The sequence below is a fragment of the Muntiacus reevesi genome, chromosome 1, assembly GCF_963930625.1.
Source record: "Muntiacus reevesi chromosome 1, mMunRee1.1, whole genome shotgun sequence".
Taxonomy (NCBI): domain Eukaryota; kingdom Metazoa; phylum Chordata; class Mammalia; order Artiodactyla; family Cervidae; genus Muntiacus; species Muntiacus reevesi.
The window spans coordinates 41,779,060-41,801,375 of record NC_089249.1 but is presented as its reverse complement, the minus strand read 5'-3'; the positions used below and the strand labels follow the sequence as shown (position 1 = coordinate 41,801,375).

The 22,316-nt window shown below is 45.6% G+C and overlaps 1 protein-coding gene across 3 annotated transcripts in view; it reads right to left on the bottom strand.

Annotated features, from left to right (window-relative positions):
• The window catches only part of DUSP16 (dual specificity phosphatase 16), a 91,116-nt gene that overhangs the window by 39,208 nt on the left and 29,592 nt on the right, over positions 1 to 22,316 (bottom strand). For all 3 annotated transcript variants that reach the window (XM_065941098.1, XM_065941113.1, XM_065941106.1), the window contains exons 3-4: positions 12,092 to 12,682; positions 10,813 to 10,951 (exon numbers count right to left, since the gene is read on the bottom strand). In XM_065941098.1, the coding sequence (XP_065797170.1) occupies positions 10,813 to 10,951; positions 12,092 to 12,319 (367 nt within the window). In that variant the 5' untranslated portion in view covers positions 12,320 to 12,682. The remainder of the gene's footprint in view (positions 1 to 10,812; positions 10,952 to 12,091; positions 12,683 to 22,316) is intronic.

Genomic DNA, 22,316 nt, shown 5'->3' with positions numbered 1-22,316 from the left:
ACTCTTTCTCTTAAAACACACACACACAGAGCTAGGCAGTCCTCTTAATAAATCCCTTCACACACAGATTGTTCTGAAGAGTACAGCCAGAACAACCAATCAAAAGGAATCATGGCCAGAACCCACCCTTGGCTGAGTGAAGGCAGTGAGCACTGTAAGCAGGAGAGAGGGTCAAAGAGGCCACCCCTTGGATCCTCCAGTGACCTGAAGACACAGCCAAGCAAACAGCAGCCGGGGGCTCCTGAGGAGGCAGGATGTAAAAGGCCTCTGAGGCGGTTCAGGAGATCACTTTTGCTCCTGGTGGTGGTGGCTTAGTCACTCAGTTGGGTCTGACTCTTTGTGAACTCATGGACTGTAGCCTCCCAGGCTCCTCTGTCCCTGGGATTCTCCAGGCAAGAATACTGGAGTGGGTTGCTATTTCCTTCTTCAGGGGCTTTTCTTGACCCAGGGATCAAATCTGGGTCTCCAGCACTGCAGACAGATTCCTTACCAAATGGGCCACGCTTTAGTTCACCTGGAAGTTAAACACTTCCAAGGTTGCATTTGGGAACTTGAGGTCCCAAATTCCAATCTAACATTTTCAACCCTCTTTTGAGCATTTGCACTCGAAAGACTTATTGACATTTTAAAAATAAATTCCAAGCCAATATCTTGTTCTCTTTCACTCTATCCCTGTACCTGTCGGCCCCGTTCTCCCAGTCGCCTTAGCAGCATCCTCCTGGCATGGCAACACTCGAATTTGCCTTTGTGACATCTGTCTGTCCCTGCCTCCCAACTTTGCCCCCACACCCCTGCTCATGAGCTCCGAGTTGCACCATTGGATAAATTCAGGAACAGCTCTCTTTGATCTTCCTGTCCTTTCCCCAACTGGTTTCCACTCTGGTGCCAGATTAAGCTCCTAAGATAGTTTTGATGTATCCTATGCTCCCAAATGCCCGTAGAACACAACCCAAAATTCCTGACACTCCAGCTCCTTCATCATCTGACCCCACTCCACTGTCCACCTTCACTGTCCCTACTCCGCCCACCACATCACAGGTCCACCCATCATCCTCCTGTTTTCCCAACACACCTGTGTGGTCTCATTGCCAGCCTCTGATCATTCAGTCCTCACGAACCAGAGGCAAACATGACTCATAGCTCTTCTCCAGCTGCATATGCCATGGTTTTCTTACTATGATCAATAGAATATACATTTTACCTTCTCATCACCCACATTCACTCACCACCAATACAAGTTTCATGATACAATCCTCTCTTACTATGGAGCTGCTCTCTAGTTTCAATTCTAATACTCTGCTGCATTTCTTAAAATTCTGCTGTATTAAAAAAACAAAAAACAATCCTCCCTGACTAGTGTATCTAAATATGGTCTTGCCAACTTAGAACTTCTATAAAATATACAGCCACAGTACTACCCTGATAAGCTGGTGCTTACAGCCCCATGCTTCCACCTCAGGGAGCACGGGTTCCATCCCTGATCGGGGATCTAAGATCCCACAAGCTGTACAGTGTGATCAGAAATACATACATACATAATTTGTTGTTGTTCAGCTGCTCAGTCATATCCAACTCTTTTGTGACCCCATGGACTGTAGCCCACCAGGCTCCTCTGTTCACGGGATTCTCCAGGCAAAAATACTGGAGTGTGCTGCTATGCCCTCCTCCAAGGGATTCCTGACCTAAGGATTGAACTCGCTCTTCTGCTTGGCAGGCAGATTCTTTACCACTGAGAAGCACAGACACACATATATATATGAATGTATATACAGTCATCACATGGCAGTATTTTCCACTGACCTGGTCACTGTAAATTCTCATTCCATGTTTATGGTGACCTCCCATCTCTCCAGGTGTAACACACTGTCAACTGTCTGTGTGTAAGAATTGTGTCTCACACTTGTTTGCAATCATCTCTGCATTTAGCACAGTGCTTAGCATATAACTAAATGTTTACTGAATCTTTTCTTGTTACAATGAATAGCTGTTGATGGACATAAATCTTGTGTATGCTTGGTGTTCAAAAGGATTTCCTGATTCCACTCAGCGCCGAGAGCTCTGTGGGCCTGGGTGAGAGCCAGAACCTCTTCCTACTCCTCCTCTGAGACCCCAGAGGATCCTCAGGGTGAGTGAGGCAGCTGAGAGCAAGCAGGACATTTCTCTGATGTCAAAAAAGAAGGGAGAGATGGTAAATGCTGCCTGCATCATCCAGAATCCCCAGTGAGTCCTCAGGTGCTTCTGTCATGTCTAGGGAACTTCCTTCAAGAGATAGGCTCAGGCCTTCAAATTCCAGGCTGACCTCCAGGGCTCAGGGGACCAGGGGCAACAGCTCTCAGGAGACAGGCTGGACCAACGACAGACTGACCCTGGCTGAGGACAAAGCAGCTGCTGTCTGTGCCCAGGGTGACCATCTGTGCCCAGGGTAACCATCTGTGGGCAGGGCCTCCTGAGACCCCTCACCCCCACTAGGAGACAACGCTCTGAGTCACGGGGAAAAGGGAACAGGAGTCTGGTCTCCAGAGAAGGGCTCCTTGGAGCCCAAATGGGCTTTCTCCCATGAAGCTCAGGCTTCTAATCCTGAGCAGCCCACCCCGACAGCCCTCCCGTGTGCCCACTTTGATGTGTCCACTCTGGCAGCCGTCCTCCTCCAGGGCCAAGTGTGTCGCCTCCCCAAGGATGTGGTGGAGCATCGAGGAAGGAAGAGGCCCCCGACTGTCAGCCAGACAACACCAGAGGCCACTGGCATCTGCACGTGGTTCAGAGACGTGCCCTGAACGCCTGCCGGGGGCTGGACTTGGGGCTGGGTGACGGGACCCTGGTGACGATGACAGGGGCCGTCTCTGGAATGGACACTTTAGCGGGACAAACTTCAGCCAAACAATTAGATGAGCAATTAGCTGACTACAGTGGGTGGCCAGAGGAATGTGTGTGACAGAGGACACGCACCTCTATCTGGGGACCAGGGGAGGTTGGAGGGCTGCCGTGAGTCAAGTGGGAGATACCCAGATATGGGGGAGAGGGGGACACCTCAGGGCAGAGGAGGCGCCTTGGAGTTGCAGGGCTAGGGTACCTCAGACCGAGAGAGCTAAAATACACACAGAGCAACCTGAGGACGGACTAGGGCCTGAGATGAAGGTGTGAAGGCGGGCAGAAGTGCCCCTGCAGGGCCTCGGAGTCAGGGAAAGATTATGGAATCTACCCCCAAAGTGCTGATGCGTATTAAACCAGGGGGTGGTAAAATCAGGGTTACATTAAGAATATAAAATAGAGACATAACGCTGGTGAGAGTGTGGGTAATGGGGTGGGAGGAGAATGTGGACAGGGTGTGTGAGCAGCAGGTCTGGGGGGCTGGTGTTGGCTGGAGTTGGTAGCAGAAGTACAGAGCAGAGAGGCCAGAAGCAAGCTCTGGTGGCCGAGAGGTCACAGGTGTCACCAAGTCTCCAAGGCACCCCAGGCCACCCCAGCCTGACTGTATTTCCACTCAATTCCCCTTCTTCCCCATCACAAAAAGTCTATTCTGTCTCCTCACTACTAAAATCAATGTTCGCTCATAATATCTGTAATCACGTCCTTTCCCTTCCTTTCAGTTAGTCCACCGAGGACCCTCCCCCTCCAAATCTTACTCATCTTTCAAGGTCTGATCAAAGTTCCACCCCTGCCACCAAATCTTCCCCAACCCCGGCAGGCGACACCCAGTCACGCCCTTCACCACCTGGCAGACTGTCAACCGCACCTGTTTCACCCACTTCGAATGTGGGACTCCAAATTAGCTGCGCGTTCTCAGGTGCAGAGCGAGCTGCGCGCTTTCCCAGTACCCCGTCCCCCAGGCGCAGCCCAGGGCCACCCAAGGAAGCCCTCGGACACTGAGAGGCTGGCTGAGTGGAGAGGACACAAGTGACATGTTTGGGTCGGGGGAAGACTGACATCACCGCTGTCGCCCACGGGGCCTCTGGGTGGCTTGTGCAAGGCGTCACGGTCAAGAATCATCTCCAGCACGGTCTGCAGTCCAGCTGTTGAACAGAAGCAGCCCCGGGCATGACGTCTGAGGTCCTGGTCACTTAGGGAGTGACATAGCTGTCTTGTTACCATACTGGCAGGTAGCAACGGGAGAAAACGGGGTCCAGTCTGGATAATCGCATGCAAACTGAGAAGTGGAGCCAGCAAATACATGGCGACCAGGGCAAAATGGCACCGAGTTTTAGTCTGTTTTCAGTGCCTCTTGGTCACCGCAGCTTTTTAAACATGAGAAGAGCCAATTTCTGACTAACTGTGGTACTTTGACTAGAACCCATTAACAGCAATCTGTTTCACCAGCTACTGCAGGATCTAAAATGCAATGATTGAAGACTTCCCATCTCTAGACACGGGGACAGAAGAAACGCCACACGGGATAAGACAACAGTTGGTAACAACAGCACACACAGCTAATGTGTAAGTGGGAGGGTCCGTTCCTGCCCTACTTCCAAGTGGAAGGACGGTAACCGGTTCCACTAAACCAAAGCTGCACATTTCTCCCATCAAAGTCCTAACCAGGCCTGACCCCGCTTAGCTTCCCAAATCAGATGAGATCGGGCACGTTCAGAGTGGTATGGCAGTAGAAAGCTGCACATTTTGCACACAGAACTGCTGACAGAGTCTAGGTCCCTGTTAAACTGGGAGTGAAGAGTCAAGCACATTTTTATTCGCTCCCAGCTCTAACTACACTAGCAACTCTGAATCAGAACAAAGAAATACATACTTGGCCTTTAGCAGACATTCATCTAAGACCTCAGCTGCGTTCAGAGACGAAATGTTTCTAAGAACCCTTAGCACCGTACCTGACACCAACCCCCACGGTGAATATCTTGTCGTTATCCAGAGTCGTAACTCAGCTCAGAACAGAATAGACTTTTATTTGATGATTTCCTCCCGACTGAAAAAAATTAATGCTTAAAAATGTTATATCCAGTATATTTTTATATGTTGCTTCTTCCATACAATGTGAAGTAAGAATAAGACTCTGAAGTCCACAAAGAGGCTGAGAGAGGGCTACCATAAAAGCAGGCACAGACCTGACCTGAAGTGGGTACCCCCGATTCTCAGCCCGGCCTCCTCAAGGAATCCCAGAAGGCTGGGCACACCAGCCTGGGGACAGCTGCAGAGAGTCAGTAGCGGTGCCAGTCACGCAGTTGTGTCCGGCTCTTTTGCAAACCAGTGGACTGCTGCCCACCAGGCTCCTGTGTCCCCGGGGTTCTCTAGGCAAGAATACTGGAGTGGGTTGCCATTCCCTTCACCAGGGGATCTTCCTGACTTAGGGATCGAACTCGCATCTCCTGCATTGGCAGGCAGATTCTTTACCTCTAGCACCACCTGAGAAGCCCAGGGAGAGTCATTCCTCATTTATAAATGAAAGGGCTGAGGTCAGTGATTCAGGGTTTTTTGCTTCATAACTATGCTGTGCCTCATCGCAGGACAGAAATGAGGGCTGCATGGACGTCTTCTCAATGTTATGTGGCAGCATCGACGGGAGGGGGTTTGGGGAGATGGGTGTGTGTGTGTCGCTCAATCGTGTCTGACTCTTTGCAACCCCATGGACTGTACAGGCTCCTCTGTCCATGGAATTCTCCAGGCAAGAGTACTGGAGTGGGCTGCCATGCCCCTCTCCATTGGGGAAGAATGGATACATGCATATGTATGGCTGAGTCCCTTCACTGTTCACCTGAGACAACCACAACATTGTTAATTAGTTATACCCTAATACAAAAATTAAAAGTTTAAAGTTTGGGGGGAAAAAAAAGAAATGAGTGCTGGAGAATTAACCAACTGCTGTGGGTCCCTCCTTTTGCTTTTACCCAGAGTTACAACAGTGAAGAGAAGAAAATAATAGAAGAGCATTTTTATCTGTAGGTTGATCTTTATTTCTAGTAAATTAACCCATTTATTCTCCATTATGTTAGCACATACAAAAAATTTCAAATTCAGAGGCTTTTCTTTTTTTCCCTAATATATTTATTTTCAATCTGGCACCCTTAGAAATATAATAGACAAAGGCAAGTAGAATATAAGTAAGTATTATGATGAATAATTAAAGGCCAAGAAACAAGATTAGCTTTTAGAGAGTTTCCTGGAAGTTAACAAGACCAAAAATGTTGATCAATAAGTCAATATTGGCAACTGTTTATATCCATCAATGATGAGGGAGAACTTTCCAAAAGATCCAAGTTCATTCTTTTTGGCTAAGATGAGGCTACAACTCACAGTAAAATGCTTTAATCCTCTGAGGAGTGAAACAATGCTATAGTTTAATCTGGCTTGGTTACTGGAAGACTTTGTTGTTGTTCACTCGCTAAGTTGTATCCGACTCTTTCGCAACCTCATGGGCTGTAGCCAGCCAGGCTCCTCTGTCTATGGATTTCCCAGGCAAGAGTACTGGAGTGGGCTGCTATTCCTTCTCCAGGGGATCTTCCCAACCCAGGGACTGAACCCATGTCTCGTGCATTGGCAGGTGGATTCTCTACCACTGAGCCACCAGGGAAGCCCATTGGGAAACTTACTAGTGGCTAAATAATGAATTTACTTATAAAAACTTACTTCAACCAGTCTCAATTCATATGGATTCAAGCCCATGTCTCTTCCTGTGAGTGGCATTAGGTTTTCCAGAGCTGTCAGTTCCTTACCAAACTTCAGTATTTAAGCTTAATTGTACCAGGGTTTTTATTAGATCTTAAAATCATGCTAAAATCTACTTCAATAGATGGAAACATTTTTGTATTAGATACTTTTCCCATAACAGCTGTATATTTTTTAAAAGACTTATTTATTAATTATTGCTTGGCTGCACTGAGTCTCTGTTGCTGCACGCGGGCTTTCTCTAATTGCAGAGAGTGGGGGCTACCCTCCAGTTGTGGTGTGCGGGCTTCTCATTGCTGTGGCTTCTTCCGTCATGGAGCGTGGTTCCAGGGTGCACAGACTCCAGGAGCTGACGCACGTGGACTCTAGAACACAGGCTCAATAGCTGCGGCTTGTGGGTTTAGCTGCCCTGTGGCAAGTGGGATCTTCCCAGATAAGGGATCAAACCTGCGTCCCCTGTGTTGGCAGGCGGATTCTTAATTACTGGGCCACCAGGGAAACTATGTTTTTGCTTTACCTGAACGAAGACAACTTACATATCATTTATTTCAAAATACTTCAAGTTCTTGCTACACTTTCCGATTAGTTTCATCATTGTTTAACATAATCACTTATTCTAAACTAAAAAAATAAGTCAAATGAAATACTAACAATCTAAACCTACCTGTGAGCTGTGAGTTAATTTATATTTCAGATATTTATTGAAAACTGAAAAAGTGCTTGGCCTTGTGGGGAACACAAGATGAACAAGGACAAGATCTTCAGCTTGAAAAAGAGAATCCAGCAGGGGAGTTAGGCTAACAAATGAAAAAGATATGTGACAACATAGGTTTAAATAAGGTTTTAAGGTAATAATCGAAGATGTGCATGTGGTGGATGTCTATCAAATATTAATCACTTGGTTTAGAACACTGTTTGGGCTTAAAAAGAGGGAAAGTTGATCAGGCCAGGGTCAAGGTCCCTGGCCAAGCAGGCCCACAGATGTAGTCAATACAGGCTGAGTTCATTGCAGAATCAGGTCAAAGTTTCAGGATTGGAAAATCTTACTGATAATCAGCTGTCAAAGTGGCTTAACAGAACCCCTTTCACTGGCAGCGAAGCTAAAGTTTACCCACCTAGCCTATCCCAGGGCCAGACCTGCTGTTCCATACGGAAAAATTAAGCCCAGAGCTGCAGTACAGCTTCCACTGTCAGGAAGCCCTCACTGTTAATGTCCGTGTAACTAGGTCCCATAGGTAAGTCTGGGTCCCCTCTTGCTTGAGGGAAAGAGCTTGTTAAGATACTACTTCTACCAGCTCCTTGGGGAGGTCCTCTTTTTCCCTTTCTCCAGAGCCATGACTCTCTGGGTAAGGCGGCCCCAAAAAGGAGGATGGAGCAATTGTGAATGGCCACAACTCCTCCCCTCATAGATAATGACTATAAAGAGCCATCTCACGTGTCTGAAACTTTCTTCCTCAACAATCTCAGGACAGCTAAAAGCTCTAACGTGATGGAGAGATTACCACAAGAAGCCACTTGGTCTTTCCATGATCAAATCCCCATGGAGCCAACAAGCATATCTAACTGCTGAAAGCATCAAGGGGCAGTGTGTAGTGAAAACTGTCTCCAGTGGCCCTGCCATTTCCCGCAGCTCCTGTGGGGTGCTAGTGTGCTTGTCAGTTATTTCCCCTCCAAACAAAATTTAAGAAACACGTATCGATGTGTCCTTCTACCCCATATCTCTGGGATGTCCTCTGACCATCTGGACCTTGGCAAAAAAAAAAAAAAATGAGCCAAGAACCGAGAGCCCGGCCTTCCCCAGCGCTCTCCCACTAACTACATTCTTCTGTCTACTCCAAGTGTCCAACTAGCCAGAGGCTTTTGGATGGCTGGGGAGGCCTTTAATCATCCAGAAGCCTCTCTGAGGCGTCCTAAGAAATCTGGCTGCTCAGAAACTCCCAGACAAGGCCATTCAGGCCTTGAAGCCACCTTTGAAGCTAAGAGAAATACCGGATTCTGGAGTGTGGATGGTGAGACGGAGCTACACATGTGTGGTTCCTGGAGCTGCCTCAGTCAGCCTCTGTTTAGGCCCAGGACACATCTCCTGTGCAAAGTGGAGACGCTGAGGGCTCTGACCCAGCACCAGCCCACGGGTCCCTAGGGCTGATCTAGATGATCAGAATGCGTCTTTTTACTTCTTTGCTTTCCAACGTGAATGCCCCTCCCAAAGCTGGTAAGAACATGGTTCATAAGAACCTTCCAGGTAACAAGGGCATGTTCCTGGAGAAAGGGGAGGAAGTTACTTGAGTAACTAAAAACTCGACATGAGCTCATTCCTCCAGGAGCGTCTGCCCAGCCAAGTTGTCAGGTCAGAGGCCCGCAGGGAAAAACATCTGAAACAAGAGCCAGATGGGGTAATCAATTTCCAGGTGTGCCCTGTTTAAGAAAAACCTTGGTACTGATGATATGATTCTGAGGTAAAGTCCCACACTGCGGCCCCAAGAAGCATGAACTGCAGTCTTAAGCGCAACAACTGAGGTCAGTGGAACTCAAGTACAAAGGCTGAGCGCTGAAGAACTGATGCTTTCCAACTGTGGTGCTAGAGAAGACTCTCGAGAGTCCCTTGGACAGCAAGGAGATCAAACCAGTCAATCCTAAAGGAAATCAACCCTGAATAGTCACTGGAAGGACTGATGCTGAAGCTGAAGCTCCAATAACTTGGCCACTTGATGTTAAGAGCTGACTCACTGGCAAAGATCCTGATGCTGGGAAAGACTGAAGGCAGGAGGAGAAGGGGATGACAGAGGATGAGATGGTTGCACGGCATCACTGATTCAATGGACCTGAGTTTGTGCAAACTCTGGGAGATAGTGAAGGACCTGGAAGCCTGGTGTGCTGCAGTTCCTGGGGGTTGCAGAGTTGGACACGACTTAGTGACTGAACGACAAGTAACAGTTGTCAGATTTAACAGTTACACTCCTAATAAAAGAGCGTGCCTACCATTCATAGTGCTATGAATTCTCCATTACAGAGTTCTGAGAGCTACATCCTGAGACAAACTGGCTTCACTTAAGGAAAGAATCACAGCATAGAGGAAACACGTGGCAACAGATGACCTGAAAGTGACAGGTAAACTACGCTTGTTCTTAATAACAGCAGCAAAAGCTGGTGAGAGAACTGGAGACACGGAAATCTTATTTAGGCCTTCAGAGAGTTTAAAAGTGATAACACACCAGTAACTGATTCCTCTGACAACTGAAATACCTGTACGTATAACACATAATTGCCAACATCATCAAGGTTAACAGAACCTCCTTGCAACAAAAGACAAAAGGTGTGAAAGTGATCGTTTCCTTCAATATTTTGTTTTCCTTGGGTCAGATGTTTGAAGGTACGCTTGCCGATCATTGTGGAAGAACCCACTGAACACACAGCAGCTTTGTGGCAGAGGTTACCATGCATTGTCAAATTGCCCGCTCTGGGAGCCCATGTGAGTGGAAGGGCTTTGGGACCATCTTCCAACCAGGGAAGCCAAGGATGAACAGTTGGCTTTGGAATTCAATGAGACAGAACTCCCACACCACCCTCCTTGAGGGCAGATATAAAACAGCCTTTACCATGCACTTTATAAAGTCATCTGGTTGCCTAGCATTTGCAAGTTGAGACTTAGTTGTGAAAACAAACCATGCAAAAATACGTAAGTTAGTTTAAAAATATTCCCCCTAATTATTAGAAGAAATATTCTACGCACATTCTCTGCCTATCTTGTTGTACAAAATGTCCAGGACAGGCGATCTTATCGCCAAGAGTCCAGTTTAACCAGGGTTCACACTGAGCACTGGCCGGGTTCTTGCCTTGGGGTGGGAGTTGAGATGCAGATTACACTGTGTTCACAGATTGTAGGTGAAAGGAAAAGTCCCAGATAGAAACAGCTGGGTTTGAGCCATCTGTACAGGCACACAGATCTACGTGGCTTTCTGGCTAATAAATACCAAATGAAGAGGCATTTGGGTGAAATAAAAAATACACTGGCCAATGGGGAAGAACAACCGTATTCAAGTTAGGTAGAACAGTCTCATCAGTCAAAAGCTACAAATAAATAATTTAATATGATGACCTCAAAGCTTCACCCATCAAGGGCAGTGCTTTGAGCTCACGGTGGAATCCTGCCCGCTTGCAGGATTCATGAGATCCTGAGTTCTCCCACTCCTACCCAAGACTTACCTGCGAGCAAGTGCACAGAGCTGAAGCTCTTCTCCAGTTTCCCCAGGAGGACAGTGAGAAAACAGTCTGAAGCCAGAGAGGCCACATCCTGGGAGCTCTGATCATAAACCACAACCTTCTGACTGCAGTCGAGGTCGACCTACAACGTAAACGTGAGGCTGTGAGGAAGGAAGGCGAGGAACACAGTCTCCAAACCGCCGCTGCTGGGGCAAGTGAACTGCTTCCTGTTTTCATTCATAATCTGAATATCAGAGGGAGGGGATATAGGTATACTATAGCTGATTCATGTTGGTGTATGGCAGAAACACAACATTGTAAAGCAATTATCCTCCAATTAAAAAAAGTTTTTTAAATACATTAAAAAATATTTGAATAAAAATGAGAACTGGTCAATGTACTGGATAAACCAGGCATACAAATGGTTTAAATGCTTGTGAAAATCAACTTTTATACGGCAAACTTGATGCTGTTTCTGTGTAACTGTACTCACAACTCCTTAGTTTTAAATCCATAACACTATAAAAAGGGTATGAAAAGCATGTACAACACAGTAGTATGCAACATAAACATAATGATTCTTGAGCTGAAAAAACACATAAAAGTGATTTCTACATAGTAACATACCAGTTGTTTAGTAAAACTAAAGCATGAACTCATTTTAATTCCTGAACAAAAGAAATCGCCTTACCAACCACAAATATGAAATTTTGGTATCCTAAGAAAAACTTGCCTTGAAGATCCTTAACTTTTGATCATTACCTTCCCACAAAAGAAAAGTACTTCTAAAATAATTAGTTTCTACTTCTTTTCCCAGGGCACTTGAAAACAATGACTCCCTTTCATTATGTTTGTAAACAACAAAAAACAATGTGCTGTGCACACTAAATTGCTCAGGTATTAATTATTAATAACACATGTGTAATATTATATTCATACATAATTACTAATTGAGTATTAATAAAATATTGTATTAAACATAACTTATGGGTGACTGAATTAATAAAACAATTTTTTAGCATTAACAGGAAAACACAGCACGTGATCAAATTACAACAGGTTACACCTTTGTGTACAGTTCAGAAAAATTCTGAGCAGGGACACTATTTAGAATTAGTGAATTATTTCAAGATATCATCCAGTACCAAAGTTTAAAAAAAGCAACCAAAACTTCCCCAAATTACTTTCTCCCCTTAAAAGGGGGGCTTCATTTAAAATAGTTCCCCATTCAATATGTTCATTTATTTTCAAAAGGAAAAAAAAAAAACCAGCAAGCATGTACCTTATGTTTGGCCGAGTGCTGGATGAGCTCCGTAATTAACACTTTGTCCTGCTGCAACCTTCGCTTCATAAGCTTGGAGCAGTTGATATTAATGGCTTCCAAAATGTGGGACGTATTGTATTCCACGAATGGCCGGCTATCAATTAGCAGCACTTTTTCCGTTCCACTTTCCAGCAGAGCCACCAGCCTCTCAGTAACAATTTGAGTTCCAATCATCTCATGGGCCATGACAACAATAAGTCCTCTTTTCCCACCTCTTCCTTTAATTTGCCACGATGATGTAATGGTGGTGTGCTCAAAGGCTCAGCCACTCCATTGTACTGAAGTGTATGAGGTCAGGCTGGTGGTGACTGGCAAGAGCAGAGTTAAACCCATTTTCGGCGAGAGCCCTCCAAGTGAATGTGTCTTTCTCTTTCCCGTTGATGTGTTCTCGCAAAGGCCTGCGTCCACAGAGCAGCCCCTCACATTTGATTCATAAAGAGATGACTGGAATAACCATTCCAACAAAAGATGCTTTGGGGCGGCCAGTGCATTACATCATTCTTTACCTCTGTTCTCTCGCTCCAACAGCTTGCCACGGGGCTGAAAAGCCTATACCGAGAGAGAATGACAGACGGAACACAAAACACGGGGGTCAGAGAAAGAAAGAGCAGCGGATTAGAGGGACTGTATGATTCATAATATTTACTCCATTAATCTAATTCCACACTTGACGCACTGTTTCATGTGAACACACAAACAAAGGACAAGTAGGTATGCCTTCAGAAAACATACTAACGATCATTCACTTTCACCTCAAAATATAAAAACTCAGAGATGACAAAAGAAGACATAGTCATGAATCATAACCACCTGGGGGCCCAGAGCTGATGGACTTATGGTACGAAATTAAAAAGAGCTATAAAAAGCCACTTCGGGTATCTTTATTCCAGATGGGTTTCCTTCATTTTATCTGCTTATTTCTTGAAAAAAGCACAAAGAAGGGCAGCCAGGGATCAGGTTATCAGGACAAAAAGTCTTTTCTGATAATGGGCGTGTGTGTGCTGTGAAGATTCCTTTAAACTGCCCTCTGGGAGAAGAGGCAGTAACCCGGGAGGTTCTGTAAATTTCGGGCACCTTTTAAGGAAGACAGGGGACAGAATGACTGATATGCCTGTCACACCAAGTGCTGAACTTGTTGCGGGGGTCTGCGATGTTCTCACTCCTCTCCCGGCAGACCCACAGCTAAGACCCTGGCCTGGTGCCCTCCCACCACCTCGCAGTTCTCCCTTTCTTGTACCTTGTTTTTAAGAGTCTCATGCACTCCCAGCCTCAGGAAACTTCACACCTTCACTGTGGACTCTAAACCTAACAACCCAGGCAGACAGGGCTCTAAATAGTGGCCCTGACACTTCTATCCTTTAGCCATTGTTCAGTGACTCAGTCGTGTCCGACTCTTTGTGAGCCCATGGACTGCAGTATGCCAGGCTTCCCTGTCCTTCACTATCTCCCTACCCTTCCTAAATTCCTAAGACAGACCTTTTCCTATTAACACTAATTGGAGTTTTGTGCCCACCATTTAGATCTCACCCTGACCTTCACTATTCTCATGTTACTATCTCCCCAGTCCATCTCTGCTTACAGGAAATGCTCTGCTACTTTAAATGAGATATCCACTGTTGGCATTCAACTTCTAGAGGACAAACAATCTGAGAGCAGATGTTTTGTATTCTATTTCTCACCTTCACAGTGCTGTGCACATAAGGTATTCAATTAGCACTGTTACAAGTAAGTAAAATTCTGTTAGGAAAATGACTTAAGATACCGAATAATTCATATTTGATTAACTGATAGTAGAACCCCTCAGGGCTTCCCAGGTGGGGCTAGTGGTAAAGAATCCACCTGCCAATGCTGGAGACTTAACAGACATGGGTTCAATCCCTGGGTTGCAAAGATCCCCTGGAAGAAGAAATGGTAACCCACTCCAGTATTCTTGCCTGGAGAATTCCATGGACAAGGAGCCTGGCAGGCTACAGTCCATGCGGTTGCAAAGAGTAGGACACGATGAAGGGTCCCAAGAACACTGATCACTCTCAATCATCACTGAGTCCTGCTTCCCAATCTCAGACTTACAAATTATTGGGTTGGCCAGAAGGTTCGTTCGGGTTTTTCCATAAAAGATCGGGTTTTTCTTAAAAAGATCGACAAACTTTTTGGCCAACCCAATAGGAACTGAAGCCTGGAGAAACAGGAAGAGGTGGGATGCAGAGAGGAGTGGCCTTGCCCTTAACTTCAGACAAATCATACTAACCTCTCAACCACATTCTCCTCATATACAAAATATAGATATATAACATGGGCTCTGTCACCCCACGGAGTTTGTTTTGAGGATGAAATTATCTCAGTTATCTCAAGTGAGTAAGTCAGAAAGCAACCCATCATCACATAGAGGAAGGAGGGAGAATGCTGCAAAGATGCCAATGGTGAACAAAGCTGCCTTGCAGCTGGAATCTGAAAGACATCCCTCAGCAGATAAAGACAGAAACTCCATCCTCCTCTCGTCCAGCTTCAGCCAGGCTGTGCCCCTTCTCATAAGAGCCAGACACACGAGGAATTAGAAGGCACCTGAGGAACCACCTCGTCCACCCTCACATCTTACAAATCAGCTCCATGTAAAACGCGGTTTCTCCGTTTCTCATCTTCATTACAGCAAAGTATTGCTTTTAGTCCAGCCTAAATGGCAGTCAAGCACAAAAGTCATCTCTACTACAACTGAAGAAATCAGAGCAGAGCATTTGTCCTCGTCGATCAACTAACGTCTGTTTGCAAAGCACCTACCAAGGGAGTTTCTGAATCACGTCCTGACTGGCCGGGGACACAGTTCACAGCCATGCCAGGTCCTCTGCTGAGACAGCCCGACTCCCGCCCTCCCCAGGGCTCCCACTCCCGGGTCACCCTATTTTCTAAGACTCCATTCCCGCAACGAAGCTGCACTGAGACAGTGACGCGCCTGGTCCATGCGGGAGCCGGGGCAGCACAGCAGCTGGAAACCCGAGAAAGGGAGCAAACGGACGCTGACAATGGGCCGAGCCTTGGAGCGGCACTGGCTTCTCAATGGTACAATGTCCTCTGGGGACAGAGCAGTATCTGGGTTAGCAGATCCAGGCACGAAGGAGGGAGAAGATGGCAAACATGCGAAAGCCGAGTTAGAAAGCTCTTATCTTTGCTTCCCTCCAGCCAAAAGCCCTGGAGAAGGAAATTGCAACCCACCCCAGTATTCTTGCCTAGAGAATTCTGCGGACAGAGGAGCCTGGTGGGCTGCAGTCTATGGGGTCGCACAGAGTCGGGCAAGACTGAAGTGACTTAGCAGCAGAAGTGGCAGCAGCCAAAAGCCCAAATCACTGAAGCTGAAGCAGCCTGCAGCCAACTGGTCCACCAGGAAGAAAACAGTCACTCCAGATACAATGACCAAAGTCTGTAGTCCCAGATAGAAAAAGACCCTTTTCCTTCCCAGGAAGAGGTCTGTCAAAGTGGCCCTGACACGAGGATGTAACTGAAACAAATAACGAAGGTGACCTGAGGATAAAATACGCCTTTCATGTTGTACCGCAGCCAGTTTGAGCTCTCTGACGGCACCTTTACGGGCACGTCTGATTTCCGGTGATCCCAGGTGACTAAGGAGAGGCTGAGGCTGCCAAGGGGGTGTGCAGGGAGGGGTAATAATAGCCGACAACCTCGTTTACTTGCAGCTAGAGAATTCTGGGGAAGTCTTCACCCTGTGCTACAGCTCTAAGTTCAAAATTTTTATGAGGGGTGGGAGATGGGAGTGACATTCAGGAGGGAGGGGACATATGTATACCTATGGCTAATTCATGTCGATGTATGGCAGAAACCAACAATATTGCGTTTGCTGCTCTTTCTGAAGAATGTCAACACTCTGAGATCAGGAACATATCTGTGACAGGTCTGCTCTCAAAATCTTTGGCATCAAGTAGGATTTAAAAGGGCTTCCCTGATGGTTCAGCAGGTAAAGAATCCACCTGTAATGAAGAGACTCTGGAGACACTAGTTAGATCTCTGGGTTGGGAAGATCCCCTGGAGAAGGAAATGGCAACCCACTCCAGTATTCTTGCATGGGAAATACTATGGACAGAGGAGCCTGGCGGGCCACAGTCCAAAGGGTTGCAAAGAGTTGGACGAGACTGAGCAACTATGCACTAAGCGACTAAGGATTTAAAAGATGACACGTGGGACTTCTCTGGTGGTCCAGTGGCTAAGACTCTGTGCTCCCAATGCAGGGGGCTCGAGTTTGATCCCTGGTCAGGGTAACTGGATCCCACATGCCCCAGCTGAAAGATCCCGCATGAACATCAAAGATCCCATGTGCCCAACTAAGACCGGATGCAGTCAAATAATATTTTTAAAAAGAAAAATACATCACTAAGAAGGAAAACCTCTTTAAAAAATGAATAAAATAAATGATGATAAGACAGTATTTGATTGTTGCAACACCAAAAAGCTCATCTTATCCTAAATCTCTTCAAGAAGTCAACAGGAATAAAACTTTTCAGATGGAACACAGGGGCCCAAGTGTGTACAGCAAACCCTAGACCAAGTCTTGCTCAGTGGACTTGCGCTCAAGTTCAGATTCTCAGAGAATTTATGGAAAGGATAAAATCAGGTCAGAAGTTTACTGTTATTAAACTACAAGCTTGTCTTAATTTTTTTTCCCCTCCAATAAAACTAAAGAAATTGGCAACAAGATACACCAAATAGGCTTTCAGCAGCGGTCTACAAATAGAATCTTCCTTAAAGAATTTCACCTTCCTCTTTTTTAAAAAAAAAATTATTTTTATTTATTCATTTGGCTGCACTGGGTCTTTGTTGTGTCGTGTCCGTTCTTGCAGCATGTGGGATCTAGTTCCCTAACCAGGGATTGAACCCCGGCCCCCCGAGTTGGAAGCTTGGAGTCTTAGCCAACAAACCGCCAGGGAAGTCCTCACATAGACCTTTCTTTTAAATTTGTTTATTTTTAATTGGAAGATAATTGCTTTACAATATTGTTGGCTTCTCCACATATCAACATGAATTAGCCATAGGTATACACATGTCCCCTCCCTCTGGAGCCTCCCTCCCACCTCCCGTACCATCCCACCCCTCATTAAAAAAAGAAAAGTGAAAAAACTCAAAAGGGGAAAAAGCAGCCCATGTTGTCTGGAAGCAAGACCATCTGGGACTCCAACCATCTTAGGTTTACATTGGTTAAAGCAACTCTGCCTCATGTTCTGTGGATTAACCCTGACAGAAATTCTGAGGTCTAGTATTTAGTAAAATATATTCAACAGAGAAACAAAAACAAACCAAAAAACTGTGCTCAGCAAAGCCAAGAAGGCAGTATGAACTTAATGTGTCTTTCAGTCACCTATTCCTGCCTTGACCATATTTTCTTACCCCAAAGCAGAGGTTGCAACCTGACTAGCGGTGGATGTAAGGGGTTAGAGGTCGCCTGGATCACTGTCTAGACAGAACCAGGCATGGAGACCACACTTGTCAGCACCGTAAAATCCAACCATTTGCAGCAATCCCCGGTGCAGTAGGAAGAACCCACGCTTGAGAGGCTCAGGCTGTCTACACGCATCTCAAGGATGTTTACAGGCATCACCGACTCAACGGACATGAGTTTGAGCAAACCCCGGGAGTCAGGGGACGACAGAGAAGCCTGGTGTGCTGCAGTCCATGAGGTTGCAGAAAGTTGGACATGACTGAGCGACTGAACAACAAGGATCCACAGACAAAGGCTGGAAGAGTAGCCATCCTGCCAAGACTGAATCCAAGGCCTCTGCTTCAGATGCAGGCCCCCCCAGGCAGATTCCAGATCTGTGACAGTGGCCCTACTGATGAAGACCACTGTGCTCTCGGCACTGGCTCAATGGAAGCCTCCTGTTGACGGTCACCTGTTCCACCAGCCTCCCCCATCCCTGACCCACCTGAGCTCCCCTCCTCTCTCCTGTGGCCACACCAGGTATCCATTCCAGACACACTCCTGCCACAGGGCTCCCTCATTCACCCTCTGCATTTAATGCTTCCTTCCGGGGCCCTGCCTGAAAATAAGGACTCTCCTCCACTGGAAGTGATGGTCCTGAGGGAGTGAGAATGAAGGATGCCGGGATGGCCTGGTAGGGCAAGAGAAATGGGGCCAGAGGCTGCTTTATTGTTTATTTATTTATTTTTGGCTGTGCTGGGTCTTCATTGCTGCTCTCGGGCTTCTCTCTAGTTGCAGTGAGTGGGGGCTTCTCTCTAGTTGCGGTGTGCTGGCCTCTCATTGTGGTGGCTTCTGCTTTTGCAGAGCACAAGCTCTAGTTTCAGGACTCAGCAGTTGCAGCTCTTGGGCTCTAGAGCACAGGCTCAATAGTTATGGCACATGGGCTTAGCTGCCTGAGGCATGTGGGATCCTCCCGGACCAGGGATAGAACCCATGTCCCTTGCATTAGCAGGCAGATGCTTTACCACTGAGCCACCAGGGAAGCCCCCAGAGGCTGATTTAATCTGAGAGCTAAGGAGAACTCATTTTGGAAGGATATTTACAATAAAGGTGGGCTGCAGCCAGGAAAGGAGACTCAGAACATCAGATGAGGAATAATTAGTACATCCTGGTTTTCCTGAGCATGTGTCAGGCCTACTGCAACTCATTCAGTCAATTCACAAATGGTTACTGGGCAACTAATAGGTGCCAGGCACTGGTGTGGAAATGCAGGAAAAATAAATGAGGCAAAAACTCTTATCCTCCTGGAGCTTCTAATTTAATTATGAGAAATGCATAATAAATAACAACAACAAAACATCATATGAAAGATGGTGATCAATGCTATGGAGAAAAAATTAAGTAGGGAAGGAAGGAGAGTGGGGGTGCAGTTAAAGTTTAAACAGAGTAGTCAGAGAAGGCCTTGCTCTGATGGTTGAGTAAAGACCATGAGGGGGTGAGTGATGGCTACATAGATGCCTGGGAGACTAGTTCTCTATGTCAGGGCTTGAGGCCAATGAATATGTTGATCAGAGTAATGCTGAATGGGGCAAATGCCAGGAAAAGATGTGGCAGGTGTTCAGTCTTTCTTCAGAACTATGTTATATCTTTTAGAAATGAAGCATTTTTAGCCACTTAAACTTCTAACTTAAGCATTAAAAAAAAAGATAGATATACACACAAGAAGATATATATACACACACAGATATATAAGACACACATATATAAAATATATATGTATATAAGACATATATATAAAGTTTATATACAAAAAGTTGAGTATAGTTCCTTCTTTAAAACTACAAAGGAAGAAGCTGTGGTTCCTATATTAGTGCATTATCTGGCAAAGAAATGAAAAGAAACACTGTAATAAGAAAGATCATGGCATCCAGTCCCATCACTTCATGGCAAACAGATGGGGAAACAATGGAAACAGTGACAGATTTTATTTTCTTGGGCTCCAAAATCATTGCAGATGGTGACTGCAGCCATGAAATTAAAAGACGCTTACTCCTTGGAAGAAAAGCTATGACCAACCTAGACAGCATGTTAAAAAGCAGAGACATTACTTTGCTGTACGTCCATCTACTCAAAGCTATGGTTTTTCTAGTAGTCATGTATGGATGTGAGAGTTGGACTATAAAGATAGCTGAGCACTGAAGAATTGATGCTTTCATCTGTGGTGTTGGAGAAGACTCCTGAGAGGCCCTTGGACTGCAGGGAGATCCAACCAGTCCACCCTAAAGGAAATCAGTCCTGAATATTCTTTGGAAGGACTGATGCTGAAACTTTGAAACTCCAGTGAAACTGGAGCAGTGAAACTGCAGTGAAACTGGAGCAGTGAAACTCCAATACTTTGGCCACGTGATGTGAAGAACTGACTCACTGGAAAAGACCCTAATGCTGGGAAAGATTGAAAGCCATAGGACAAGGGGACAACAGAAGATAAGATGGCTGGATGGCATCACCGACTCTATGAACATGAGTCTCAGCAAGCTCCGGGAGTTGGTGATGGACAGGGAAGCCTGGCATGCTGCAGTCCACGGGGTCACAAAGAGTCGGACACAACTGAGTAACTAAACTAAACAAGAAAGATTACTCTTAATGCTAATTTAATACAATTCTTCAGCTCCACAAATGTGTAGTATCTAGTAAGAGAATCTTGGCTTTATAGCACAGAATGTAGTAAAAACATCAAAGACATATTAAACAAGATGCGTGTTTGAATACAGCTATACAACAAGTAAATCATTTAAAGGAGCTTCACATTAAAATAAAGAAAAATGTTTTCAAGGAGCTCTCCTTGTCAGAAGGTATATCAAATATGCACCACAAGACCTTTGTAAGCCAGACTGCTGTAGGCAGGGGGTTGGTGATACTAATACAAACTTATCATCTTTATTCATGCACCAGTTAGCTCACCCTCCCCTCAACAACAAAATTCCACTACATAAAAGGTGTACTTTCCTGACAAAGTGCCCTCGTAGCTCAGTCGGTAAAGAATCTATCTGTGATGCAGGAGACCCATGTTCGATTCCTGGGTTGGGACGATCCCTGGAGAAGGAAATGGCAACCCACTCCAGTATTCTTGCCTGGGAAATCTCATGGACAGAGAAGCCTGGTGGGCTACAGTCCATAGGATTGCAAGAGTCGGGCACGGCTTAGTGACTAAACTACCACCATTATGAACAAAGTAAACAACCAACAATGAGAGAAGATCATGACATGTAAAGAGAGTAAAACTGAAGTACAGAACAGTACATAAAGCAGAACCTCAAACACCCATATACATACAAACACACAAACATATATATTGAAAACGTCATAATAGTTTTGCTTGGGTGAAGTAAATGTAATATGTACTACATTCTTTTCTTTCCCATTCTTTCTTTCTGGAAAATGCATGAAAAAATTAGAAAAAAGGCAAGACATCCGTGTAGACCTGGGTCCTCAGTGGATCTAGTCCTCCTAAATAGCGCTGTCAAGAAAACTGGCGGTCTGGGAGAAACAGAAGATGAATAAAAGATACAGGAAAACTGAGGTTTACCCTCAAGGTAAAAAGCTGAATCTCTACTTCACAAAAGAACTTACAAAGGATTATTTAATAATAATAATGTTGGGGGGGTGAATAAAATTAAATTTTAAATTACACCCTTGTGACTATAAAACTGGACTTTTAAAAGAGGTCAGCTGATATATTTTAAGTGGATAACCAAAAAGGTCCTACTGTAGAGCACTGGGTACTCTGCTCAACGATATGCGGCAGCCTGGATGGAGGGAAGTCTGGGGGAAAATGGATACGCATAGACGTATGGCTGTGCTTTTGAACTGTGGTGATGGAGAAAACTCTTGAGAGTCCCCTGGACAGCAAGGAAATCAAAGCAGTCAATCCTAAAGGAAATCAATCCTGCATATTCAATTAGAAGGACTGATGCTGAAGCATCAATACTTTGGCCACCTGATGCAAACAGCCAACTCACTGGAAAAGATCCTGATGCTGGGAAAGACAGGGCCAGAGGAGAAGGGGACAACAGAGGACGAGATGGTTGGATGGCATCACCAACTCAATGGACATGAGTTTGAGCAAACCCTGAGAGACAGGGAAGGACAGATGAGCCTGCCATGCTGCAATCCACGGGGTCACAGAGAGTCGGACATGAATTTACGACTGAACAAAAGCAACATATCAATGGCTGAACCCCTTTGCTGTCCACCCGAAACTATCACAACATTGTTGTAACATAATGTATAAATATTATTGGAGTATAATCAGCTATACTCCAACACAAAGAGTTTTTCAAAAGGTCAACAATACAAAAAAAAAAAGAAAAAGAAGTCAGCTGCGGTGTGACTCTTTCAATACAGAAGGTTTTTTCTGTATACAAAGGACTCATAGCTAGCTTTCTATTTAAAATATCTTTCCTAACACTCTTAACCTGTATTTTAATTTATAAAGTTTCCAAAACAAACCTACTTAAAGCATCACAAATGAAACACAATGTGACTTTTACTCTTGGTGGAAAAGCACAAATTCTTCTAACAAAGTCTCTGAGCGGCCCCGTCACTGTCCTCAGCTCCAAAACAGACGTGCACAAGACTTGAACAGATTCCAGACGTGGCCTTCAAGCCTGGACCACACCTGCTTCCAAGGCCCCAATGCTAAAAATAACCCTGGGGCCTCAAAAACGGGACACTGGCCAGGCCGGGGGGAGCTGCCGGCCCCCA